This window comes from Erythrolamprus reginae, chromosome 6 (assembly GCF_031021105.1).
Source record: "Erythrolamprus reginae isolate rEryReg1 chromosome 6, rEryReg1.hap1, whole genome shotgun sequence".
Classification (NCBI taxonomy): domain Eukaryota; kingdom Metazoa; phylum Chordata; class Lepidosauria; order Squamata; family Dipsadidae; genus Erythrolamprus; species Erythrolamprus reginae.
Genome location: NC_091955.1, coordinates 24124627 through 24137302, shown reverse-complemented (window position 1 = coordinate 24137302; position 12676 = coordinate 24124627). Strand labels below are relative to the sequence as shown.

Genomic DNA, 12676 nt, shown 5'->3' with positions numbered 1-12676 from the left:
CGTCCCCACAGGTTTTTTTTGGGGGGGAGGGGGGTCCTCCCACTCTCCTTGGTGGGGAATCTGAGGGAGGAGAGAGAGAGAGAGCGCGAGGCCGCGATGACCGCCCCCAGGAAAGGCTTCTACCGCCAGGACATCACCAAGACCGTCTGGGAAGTGAGGGAGCGCTACCGAGAGTTGCAGGCGGTGGGCTCCGGAGCCTACGGCGCCGTCTGGTAAGTGGTCGCCGAGGCACACCGGGCGCCTCATGGTTGCGAGGAAAGAGCTTCGAAGGAAGCGCGGTGCTGCAGCTCCGGAGCGTTAAGTCCGGCACCGTCCAGCAAGGGAACAATGGCCTCTTCGCACAGTTTCTTACACACACGTCTGTTTCGCCACACAGAGATAGACAGACAAACACATACACACGCGCCTGTTTCGCCCCAGACAGACACACACACACACTCCTGTTTTGCCGGTAACTAGAACCGGTAGCCTGAGGCGGCCGCGCGAAATGCCAGCCTCAGCGCATTTTCTTTGGCAGAGCTGCGGTTGGACCTATTCACACGATACGCTCGGTTTTCTCTCGGGTTTCCTCTCACTTGGCATCAGCCCTTAACGCGAGGAGAAAGCCTCCAGTAACCAACAATGAACAATATCGTTCATTAAGTTAGAATGCCAGATTGAGGGGTTTGGTTTTTTTTAAAAAATAACGTGTCGTGTGAATGCAGCGCGCGCTCTTCCGTGGCGTTTGCAGGACTTCGGATGGCTTTGAAGGTTGAAATTTCTTAATTCTGCTCTTTTCCCACTAGGTTGTATGGAAAACGCGGAGGGAAGCGAGAGAAAAGTTACTGCGTTGTTTTGGGGTAGAAAAAGAGGGTTAGCGATCTTTGGGAGAGGGGAAAATCCTGAAACAACGCTGGGTGGTAGTAAATTATAATTTTGCAACAACAACAAAAATGTGGCTGGTTTTTGTAAAGGGGAAATATTTATTCCTCCCCACCCCCCAATGTTCTCTCGCAATACATGCCATTTTTACTAACTGGAAATGACTCAGCCTTTTAAAGTCTATGCTGTTTCAATGAATTAATCAAGGACAGAACCTAGATAGAACTAAGGAGAAATTTCCCAATAGAAGAGTTAATCGGTGGAACAACTTGCTTCCAGAAATTGTGGGTGCACACCAACACAGGAAGTTTTTAAAGAAGACATTGGACAGCCATTTGTCTGAAATGGTATGAGGCTGTGATGGCAAACCTATGGCACAGGTCTCAGAGGTGGCACACAGAGCTCTCTTTGGGCATGCATGCCATCACCAGCTGTTCTTCTGGTCTCCGATACATGCTTGCTGTATTGTATGCATGTATGCCAGCTGGTCTTCACTCATGTCAGAGCGCCAGAAACCCGAAGACCAGGTGGCTACCATGTGCATGCGCATCACCCAACAGGTCTTGGGTTTCTGGTGCTCCGATGCACGAAATCACATTGCAAGCCGGTTTGGGCACTTGGTGCCAAAAAGTGTCTTCTTTAAAATGTCCAATGACTTCTTTAAAAACCTCCAATGTTGGTGCACCCGCAAGTTCTGGAGGCAAGTTGTTCCGCCATCACTGGTATAGGGTTTCTTGGCTGAGTTGGACTAGAAGTCTTCCAAGGTCCCTTTCAACTCTGTTCTTCCATTATTCTGAATGTTTTGTTGTGAGTGATCAAAACCAGAAGCCAAATAAACAGAAATCCAAGTGTTCTGTTGGAAGCCCAATTCCAATAATTTATAGGCAACGTTCAGCCAACTTTGGAGGATCTGACAAAAAACAAATTGACCTGTTTTTATGGATGGGAGGCCACCAGGAGATTCTATAGATACAGGGTAGCCTGGGAAGTTGAAAAAGCAATTCTGGAAAAGACAATTGCAAACTGCTTCTATATTACTGCCAAACACTATGAAGTGTGTCCATTACATCATATTACATCCTGTCCCTTCTTCGTATTTCCCTTCCCTTTTAATGCTTCATTCTATTATTTCCATGTGTCAATTACTGGTTTCTTCTTTTCTGTTGTTCCCAGATCTCAAATGGAATTAGGAAATAATTATGTTTTACTTCCTCTGGCATGTGCCCGGATGATGGTTGATGTAATTGGCATTTTGAATGCATTGACAAAAATTCACTCCTGTGACCAGTTATAATTCTGACAGATTTTGGAACCTAAAATGTTGGAATCTTGACTTCATCTTCACTTACTATGGAGCTTGTCCAGCTTTTTCCTTTCAGGGTAGCCTTATGATCTGGCCAGATGGATATATCTGATTCATTTTGTGCAATTTATTCATTGGGTAAACTAAATGGAAGTGAATTTATGTGGAAAAAGGTATTCTGAATGAGATTAATTGGAAAAAATATTTGGCTCCTTTAAACTTTCCAGTTTCCAGTATACAGTAGTCCCTCGCTATACCGCGCTTCACCTACTGCGGCTTCACTTCATCGCGGGTTTTCAAGAAATATTAATGAGAAAAATCATTCGCGGATCTTCGCTGGTTTGTGGGTTTCTGAGGAAGTCGATCGGCAGATTTAAACAGCCCGCGGAACTCGATCGGCACGTTTTTTTAAAAAAAAATATCTAAAATTGTAAATACTGTACTGTATTTAAATACTGTATCTAAAATAAATACAGTACTGTGTGGGAAGGGTTTATAAACACTTAAAACAATGAAAACTTACCAAACAATTACAATATAAATACTTAAATAAGTACTATCAGTCGATAAATTCCCCATCGCGGATTTCACCTATCGCGGCCGGGTCTGGAACGTAACACCAGCGATAGGTGAGGGACTACTGTATAGTCAAAGTCAAAAGAAGCAAAATTGAGCAATGTGAAGCAATGTTGTGTAATAGCAATACTTGAAAAGAATAATCTTTGAAATAGTGAGGATAATAGACATTGGATAGACATAAGCAATTATAATTAGTAATTATGAAAAAAGTAAAACTGTTATACCTATAGTTATTAATACATTGGGTAGAATATCACACAGATGGAATAAATCTGTACAAGCACTAAGTATTACTATTACAAGCTAGGATGGCGCAGCAGGTAGAGTGCTGTACTGCAGGCCATTGAAGCTGATTGTAGATCTGTAGGTCAGCGGTTCAAATCTCATCACCGGCTCAAGGTTGACTCAGCCTTCCATCCTTCCGAGGTGGGTAAAATGAGGACCCGGATTATGGGGGCAATAGGCTGGCTCGGTTGAAAAGTGCTATTGCTAATATGTTGTAAGCCGCCCTGAGTCTAAGGAGAAGGGCGGTATAAAAATCAAAATAAATAAATAAAATAAATAAATTACCTATGTTAACTGGATTTACCAAACTCTCCACCTTGCTGGACATGTTACATTTTGGGCCATAGAATTTGAATACCTGTCAAAGATGTGATTCTTTTTATTCTTTATATGTAGACAGTTGTTGTATCTCTTAATTCCTCCCGCCGAAATCCTGCTATGGACAAGAACATTTGGCCCAAAAAGGTGAATCTAAATAAGCAAAATTGAAGTAGCTGCCTGCAGCTTCAGAAATCCATAATTTTCAATACAGTATATCCATGTCCTATAAGCTATGAAGACATTTAACCTTCTGAAAATGTTTTCAAACTCCTTGAAGAACATTTAGATTGTGTGGACTCCTGCATGGTTATATCTGGTGCACTATCCTGTTTCCCCGAAAATAAGACGGCGTCTTATATTAATTTTTGCTCCCAAAGATGTGCTACGTCTTATTTTCAGGGGATGTCTTATTTTTTTTCAGTGAAGAAAAATTCACATTTATTGCTGAACAAAAAAAATGAACGTTTATTATATACTGTACAGTAGTTGTCATCACAAACCAGCATAACCAGACAAACTGAATCCTATCAAGAATTTCTTACTACTACCGTACCATTATGTACTGCTACCGTGTTGGATGTGTTTTAAATCTGATTGATGCAGCGTTATTTTTGGGGAAACAGGGTAGCTTCAGTCTTGTGAATGAGAAGGTCCTGCTTACAATCACTCACACCTTTCTCGTACCTGTTTGAAATAATGCAAAATGCCTTATATGGGACATCCTTGAAACCATCTTGGTAGATTCAGTTGGTCCAGAGCATAGTTCCCGTATTGATGATAACATGTAGAGTCTCTTACGTAACATGTCTTGTGAGAACTATTGATTATCGGTTTCCTTCTGAGGGCAAATCAAGGTATTTTCCATTAATACTCCACATGGCTTAGGACATGGTTTTTCTTCCGGTGGCTGCTTCCTGTCCAATAAGACCCATATAAAGAGTAACCCCAGCCCCCTAAGGAATATCATTCCCAAGGCCATGTTGCCTATGCTTTGGGAACAAAAGTCCCATAACTGCCTCAAATTCCATTGGCTTTTCAGAACACATCAGAGCATGGCCATGGAAGTGGAAGAGGATGTGTAACCATGATGATGATGATGATGATGATGATGATAATCAACAACAACAGAGTTGGAAGGGCACTTGGAAGTCTTCTAGTCCAACCCCTGCTTAGGCAGGAAACCCTACATTGCTTCAGACAAATGGTTGTCCAACATCTTCTTAAAAACTTTCAGTGTAGGAGCATTCACAACTTTTGGAGGAAAGCTGTTCCACCGGTTAATTGTTCTAACTGACAGGAAATTTCTCCTTAGCTCTAAGTTGTTTCTCTCCTTGTTTAGTTTCCACTCATTGTTTCTTCTTCTACCCTCAGGTGTTTGGAGAATAGGTTGACTTCTTTGTGGCAACCCCTGAGATATTGGAACACTGCTATCATGTCTCCCCTGGTCCTTCTTTTCATTAAACTAGACATACCCAGTTCCTGCAACCTTTCTTCACATGTTTTAGCCTCTAGTCCCCTAATCATCTTTGTTGCTCTTCTCTGCCCTCTTTCTCAACATCCTTTTTGCATCGTGGCAACTCTTGTTATGTTTGGCTTTTCCTCAGGTGTTGGGGTTAACATAGAAGTGAATCTAAGTCGCTTCAACCTTTTGGATTGGAGTGGAATATGACTCCCAGTAAATAACAAGACATGTTATTGATATACATATTAGGCATACATACACAGGTCGGTCTCCGTTACATAAAACATTGTATTAAATAATTACACTCTGCTGAGGTGAGTTTTTAGTTTTTTGGTAAAGTATCTGTTTCTCATGCAGAACAGCTCCTCTTAAAAGGTAATGGAGAAGAGGTGTCAATGAATCAGTGTCAGTTAGAGAAACAATGTAACTTGAGCAGTTTCTTAGGTTTCTTGTTACAATAAACCTCTCAGACTGAAAAACCTCTATTAAATAGGCTAATTCAGTGATGGTGAACCTATGGCACGGGTGCCACAGATGGCACGTGGAGCCATATCTGCTGGCACATGAGTTGGTGCCCTAGCTCAGCTCCAACGTGCATGTGTGTGCAGCCAGCTGATTTTTGGCTCGCAGAGAGGCTCTGGGAAGGAGTTTTTGGCTTCCAGAGAGCCTCCGGGGGGAGGAGGGAGGGCGTTTTTACCCTCTCCCAGCTCCAGGGAAGCCTTTGGAGCCTAGGAAGTGTGAAACACAAGCCTACTGGACCCACCAGAAGTTGGGAAACAGGCTGTTTCCAGCCTCCAGAGATCCTCCAGGGGTTGGGCGAAGCTGTTTTTGTCCTTCCCAGGCATTGAATTATGGGTGTAGGCACTCATGCATGCACAATAGCACATGCGCATGTTCTTTCAGCATCCAAGGAAAAAAAGGTTCGCCATCACTGGGGTAGTTCCTTATTAAGGTAGGATCATGTAGTTACTGTGTTGGTGGTACAAGGAATGAGCCTCCAGTCAGTGAAGAATGGGTAACCTCCTTTGAACAACCATGGGGCTTAACGCTCTCTACATGGGGCTACCTTTGAAAAGTGTTTGGAAACTTCAGATCGTGCAGAATGCAGCTGCGAGAGCAATCATGGGCTTCCCTAAGTATGTCCATGTTCACCCTCACTCCGCAGTCTGCATTGGTTGCCGATCAGTTTCCGGTCACAATTCAAAGTGTTGGTTATGACCTATAAAGCCCTTCATGGCATCGGACCAGAATATCACCGGGACCGCCTTCTGCTGCACGAATCCCAGCAACCAGTTAGATCCCACAGAGTTGGCCTTCTCCGGGTCCCGTCGACTAAACAATGTCGTCTGGCGGGACCCAGGGGAAGAGCCTTCTCTGTGGCAGCCTCGACCCTCTGGAACCAGCTCCTCCCGGAGATTAGGATTGTCCCCACCCTCCTTGCCTTTCGTAAACTTCTTAAAACCCACCTCTGCCGTCACGCATGGGGGAACTGAGACATCTCCCCCAGGCCTATATAGTTTATGCATGGTATGTTTGTGTGTGTGTCTTGCTTTTTAAATAAGGGGTTTTAAAATATTTTTAAATATTAGATTTGTTGTACATTGTTTTTATTATTGCTGTGAGCCACCCCGAGTCTACGGAGAGGGCCGGTATACAAACCTAATAAATAAATAAAAATAAATCCTTGTTAACTTATAGACACCCTTGTAGCACAATTAAAGATAGGAGCTGATTTTTTTATATATAAATACAGCAGCTTTTTTGGCTTGGCAACTCCACATGTCTTTTTTATTTACATCTAATTCAGTTCTTCCTGTCTCTGTTAAGTTCAGCTATTGACCAAAAAAGTGGAAGCAAGGTGGCTATCAAGAAGTTGTACCGCCCATTTCAATCAGAGCTTTTTGCCAAAAGAGCCTATCGGGAACTGCGCCTTCTGAAGCACATGAAGCATGAAAATGTGAGTACGTCCTCTAACGAACCTTCTGTTCCACAGTTCAGAAAATCCTTACATTCTGATTTTGCAGCCTAACAGGAACTAGTTCACATGGACTAACATCTAAATAGTTGTTTTTGCTATTTCTTCTAAATGATCAGTTTTGCTATTCATGACTCATAAGATACAGAAGCAGTGCTTAACAACTCTAGTTTAGCACTTCATAAACAAAATTCCTTTCCCCCCAAGTGTGGCCATGAGAATGCTATTAAGCTTTAGTTCTGAGCCCAAACCTGGGATAGATTTAACAGAACAATCCCAAATAAAAGTCATCAATAAAATTAAGTTCCGTCAACTAAACAATGTTGTTTGGCGGGACCCAGGGGAAGAGCCTTCTCTGTGGCAGCCCTGACCCTTTGGAACCAACTCCCCCCAGATATCAGAGTTGCCCCCACCCTCCTAGCCTTTCGTAAGCTCCTTAAAACCCACCTCTGTCGTCAGGCATGGGGGAATTGATACTTTCCCTCCCCCTAGGCTTATAAAATTTTATGTATGGTATGCTAGTATGTATGATTGGTTTCTAAATTGGGGTTTTAAATTAACTTAAATATTAGATTTGTTTACATTATATTATTATTGCTGTGAGCCGTCCCGAGTCTGCAGAGAGGGGCGGCATACAAATCTGATTAATAAATAAATAATAATAAATAAATACCTGTTTAGGCAACACATTTTTTGTGTTTCTAACTCCTAAAAGTTGTTATTCTTCCAGCTTTAATCTCTTTCAGTCTTGGGATTCAATCAATCTGCAAAAGCTTATTGAACATTATTGAATCAATCAGCAGTCAGAATTGGTTAAATGACTAACAATTAAGTTCTATTTATAATTAAAGTCTATTTAGTTAAAACTGGAACTGAAAAAGATACTAATCTCACAGTCCTAATAATAAAGGAATAGAGCAGGTGAGTGAAAATGCTATAACATATAGCTTAATATGTAGCCTAATAGCAACAGCACTTAGACTTATATACAGTTTCACAGTGCTTTACAGCCTTCTCTAAGCATTTTACAGTCAGTATATTGCCTGCCAAATTTAAGAAAAAACTTAATGATTAAATGAGAATTATTATAGAGCCTAATGAACAAGTTGCGCCAGTTTGATATTTTGTTCACCAAGCTCTTTGGTTGAATGGTATTACTATGTATTTCAGTCTTCATGCTATTGTTATCTCAAATGCTTGGAATTCTATAGGAACTATGACTTTAAATGCAGTTGTTGAAATTTTGTTTTAATTATAACTGATTTTTAATATATCAGTACTGCAAAGTCATAATTATTTTTGAGATTTGGAATCACAGCATTAGATTATTTTATTTTTTTAGAATTTAGTTGGATTTGTATGCCGCCCTTCTCCGAGGACTCGGGGCGGCTCACAGCATGTACAGAAAAAACAGGAAACAATAATAACAATCCAATTATACCTTAAAAAACAATCTTAAAATTATAATTAAAAACTATCAATATCATTCATTCAGCAGTCAAACTAAGCATTCATTGGTTGGGGGGAAGGTCTAAGGAATCCCAGGCCTGGTGGCAAAGATGAGTTTTTAAACTTTTTCGGAAGGCAAGGAGGGTGGGGGCAGTACGAATCTCTGGGGGGAGCTGATTCCAGAGGGCCGGGGCCCGCACAGAGAAGGCTCTTCCCCTAGGTCCCGCCAGCCGAAATTGTTTGGTCGACAGGACCCTAAGGAGACCAACTCTGTGGGACCTCACCAATCGCTGGGATTTGTGCAGCAGAAGGCGGTCTTGGAGATAATCTGGTCCTATGCCATGTAGGGCTTTATAGGTCATAACGAACACTTTGAATTGTGTCCGGAAACAAATTGGTAGTCAATGCAGTCCGCAGAGTGATGGTGAGATATGGGCATTTCTTGGAAGGCCCAAGACTCCTCGCGCGGCTGCATTTTGGATGAGTAGAAGTTTCCGAACACTCTTCAACAGTAGCCCCATGTAGAGAGCATTTCAGTAGTCGAACCTCGAGGTGATAAGGGCATGAGTGACCATGAGTAGTGACTCCCGGTCCAGATAGGCAGACCCGGGCAAACGTCCACCTCACCACAGCCGAAAAATGATGTTCTAATGTCAGCTGTGGATCGAGGAGGACGCCCAAGTTGCGAATCCTCTCCGAGGGGGTCAATAATCCCCCCCCCCAGGGTGATGCACGGACAGATAGAAGTGTCCTTGGGAGTCAGTACCCACAGCCTCTCCGTCTTATCTGGATTGAGTCTCAGCCTGTTGGCACCCATCCAGACCCTGACAGCCTCCAGACACCGGCACATCACTTCCACTGCTTCACTGAGTGGACATGGGGTGGAGATGTACAGCTGGTAACTCACCTCATGCCCTTGGATGATCTCACCCAACGGTTAAAATGATAGATAGATGATAGATAGATATAATAAATATATATAAGTAATTATTTTATTATCATGTCTGAACAATAATACTTGGTGCAAAATGCCTGTTCCCCTTTTTTGAAAGCTAAAGAGAACAAAGATTTTTGTTATACCAGTTGATACGTCAATGTGTTCTTGACAGGATTACTTTTCAGTCCAATTAAACATATGCTTTCTCTAGTAATTATCAACACTGATTGTGAATCTGGGGCTTGAGGGAGAGAATGCTGTCTTACAAATACAGTGATACCTCGTCTTACAAACGCCTTGTCATACAAACTCTTTGAGATACAAACCTGGGGTTTAAGATTTTTTTGCCTCTTCTTACAAACTATTTTCACCTTACAAACCTACCACCGCCGCTGGGATGCCCCGCCTCCGGACTTCCGTTGCCAGCGAAGCACCCATTTTTGTCAGGAATTGAGAAGGCCAGATGCCATGATTTTAGTTTTCTTAATGTTGAGTTTCAAGCCAACTTCTGCACTCTCTTTCACCCACATCAAGAGACTCTTTAGCTCCTCTTCACTTTCTGCCATTAGAGTGTATCATCTGCATATCTGAAGTTGTCCAGCTTTTATCAGTGAAATCGCAGCATCGCAAAAACACAGAGATCCGGAGGTGGGGTTTCGAGGACTTCGGTGTTTTTGCGATGCTGCAATTTAACTGATGCTCCTTTCGCTGGGAAACCCCACCTCCGGACTTCCGTTGCCAGCGAAACGCACATTTTTGTGATTCTGGGATTCCCCTGCTGGGATTCCCCTGCAACATCGCAAAAACACAGAAGTCCAGAGGTGGGGTTTCCCATGGAGGAGAACCTCAGGGGAATCCCAGCAGTGCAAAAACTGGCACTTTGGCTGGCAAAAGGGGTGAATTTTGGGCTTGCACGCATTAATCGCTTTTCCATTGATTCCTATGGGAAACATTGTTTCGTCTTACAAACTTTTTACCTTAAGAACCTCATCCCCGAACCAATTAAGTTTGTAAGACGAGGTATCGCTGTATTCCATTCCACTCAAGCCATAACAGTTTTGTCAAAGTGCAGTTTCAGAGGTTTTGTTTTAACGTTGGATTTTAGCATTGAAAAAAACAATATGTATTTTGAATCCATTAATTACTCTTTTTCAGTGCTAATCATCTTCTATTTTTCTGCCAAGCAAGTAAATTAGTAGTTAGGAATCAGGCAAGTTTGTGTTTTCATGCAAGTTAATTTGGTCAATGTTTTTTTTGATGGGATGCAGTAAATCAAGGCTCAGCACTTTTTTTTTGGCTCCTGGCTTTGCTATTTCTCAGATGAACGCTTGCGGATCATGAATTTTCATGAGAATATGTGAGATAATTGCAGGCTTGTAATATTTTATCTATTCATTAAATATTTAGGAGGGGGGTATCTATGTATGCTGTGTTGCTAAACCAAATCTAAAATGGATAGAAACCTTTTAGTGGTAAAGGATCATAGTTAATCTTTCTGGATGAATGATGTTTACAAGAGCTTTACATCTTTCATGTGAACAAAACTTAGGTGGCGGCAATATAGTGAGAGTCTTTATTTTTTAATTGTGATAAATCTTTAAGATTATTTCTTTCTGTTGCCTACCTCAAAATGGTGTCAATTTGAGCGTATAGAATTATAGTAGAGGAACCTCTGAAGATGCCAAAAGGAAGATGCCGGTCAACAGTTTTCTTTTCTGATCCAAGGAGACATTCCCACAAACAAAGCAGTATAAAAGGAAATTTTATCTCCATTGACAATCCTCCTTCATATGAAGTTTTCTAACCTCTGGACTGTTTGTTTGTTTGTTTGTTTGTTTGTTTATTGATTGATTGATTGATTGGATTTGTATGCCGCCCCTCTCCGCAGACTCGGAGCAGCTAACAACAGAATAAAACAGCATATAACAATAATCCAATACTAAAAACAGTTAAAAACCCATTATTATAAAAAACCAATCATACATACAGACATACCATGTATAAAATTGTAAAGGCCTAGGGGGAAAGTGTATCTCAATTCCCCCATGCCTGGTGGCAGAGGTGAGTTTTAAGCAGCTTACGAAAGGCAAGGAGGGTGGGGGCAATTCTAATCTCTGGGGGGAGTTGGTTCCAGAGGGCCGGGGCTGCCACAGAGAAGGCTCTTCCCCTGGGCCCCGCCAAGCGACATTGTTTGGTTGACGGGACCCGGAGAAGGCCCACTCTGTGGGACCTAACTGGTCGCTGGGATTCGTGCAGCAGAAGTCGGTCCCTGAGGTAATCTGGTCCGGTGCCATGAAGGGCTTTATAGGTCATAACCAACACTTTGAATTGTGACCGGAAACTGATCGGCAACCAATGCAGACTGTTTTTAGAGGAGTTGAAGAGATGGGAAATCTCAGTTCTGCAGTTTGTTCTCAGTTGCTCAGATCAACCTATATATATGATATGCATGCAAGATACAGTATACTAAACATGTAGTGTACCATTTCTCTATAGCGAAACAAACCCTGGATTCACTAACTATTCATTTGTCATACTTAAGAACAATCCATTTCCATCACAAAGCAATTCTGGGAAGTGTACAATAAAGTATTAACCACACATAAAACGGTATGTAAAATTTAAAACAAGCAAGGGGTGTTACAAATTGATTAAAAGGTGGAGGGGCTTTCTGGGCACCAACCCTCCATTTCATTGGTGCAAGAAAAGGTGTAGAGCTGTGTTTTTAACACCTTTGTAGAAGTCCAGGAGAGTGGGGACCCGCCTCATCTTGAGGGGGGGGGGGCTAGGCTTTAACAGAGTAGGGGTAAAGACAGAGAAAGCTTTCTTTGTGGACCCCCCCAAGTCACTCATTAACTGACGGCATCTGCAGCATGTCTTTCCTGTGTGATCAGGTGGGTCAGGCTGATGTAATGGGATAAGGACAGTTTCATAGGTAGCCTGACCTCATGCCATGTAGGGCTTTAAAGATCATAACACCTTGAGTTGGACCTGGAAATAGACTGGCAATTAATGTTTCTCATGCAAATAATTGCAATGGCAACATTTCCTTGTTTGTATTTCTCTTCTTCTGTAGGTAATTGGACTTTTAGATGTCTTCACACCAGATCCTTCACTGGATAAATTTAATGACTTGTAAGTGCATAATTTTAGGGAAAACATTTGGTTCTGTGTTTCGATTCACACTAAAATAGATGCTGATCTCAAATGTCTTTGTATTTACATTGATGTAATTATTGTTCCTTCTTACAGACCTGGGCATTTAATGGCTCATAGGCAATCCCAGTCTGGCACATGGCATTGGCATCAGTGGGATAACAGGGCTTCAGCAATGTTGGGGGGGAGGGTGTCATGGGCAGGATACTTGCATAAAACCTGTGGACAGTGAAACAATTGCATGCCATTGATGGTCCTCCCCAACATTCCCAGTTTCTCATGTCACCCCTTGCAGAAATTAGTGGCCTATCCCTGTTCTTGGTTAAGCTTGCTTTGGAGTTAACTGGA

General features: G+C 42.2%; 1 protein-coding gene across 1 annotated transcript in view; it reads left to right on the top strand.

The window, feature by feature from the left end:
* Positions 1-12676, top strand: part of MAPK12 (mitogen-activated protein kinase 12) — a 64004-nt gene continuing 51328 nt past the window's right edge. Inside the window, exons 1-3 of the mRNA XM_070755415.1 lie at positions 1-212; positions 6639-6768; positions 12249-12307. Coding sequence (XP_070611516.1) covers positions 97-212; positions 6639-6768; positions 12249-12307 — 305 coding nt within the window. The 5' untranslated portion in view covers positions 1-96. The remainder of the gene's footprint in view (positions 213-6638; positions 6769-12248; positions 12308-12676) is intronic.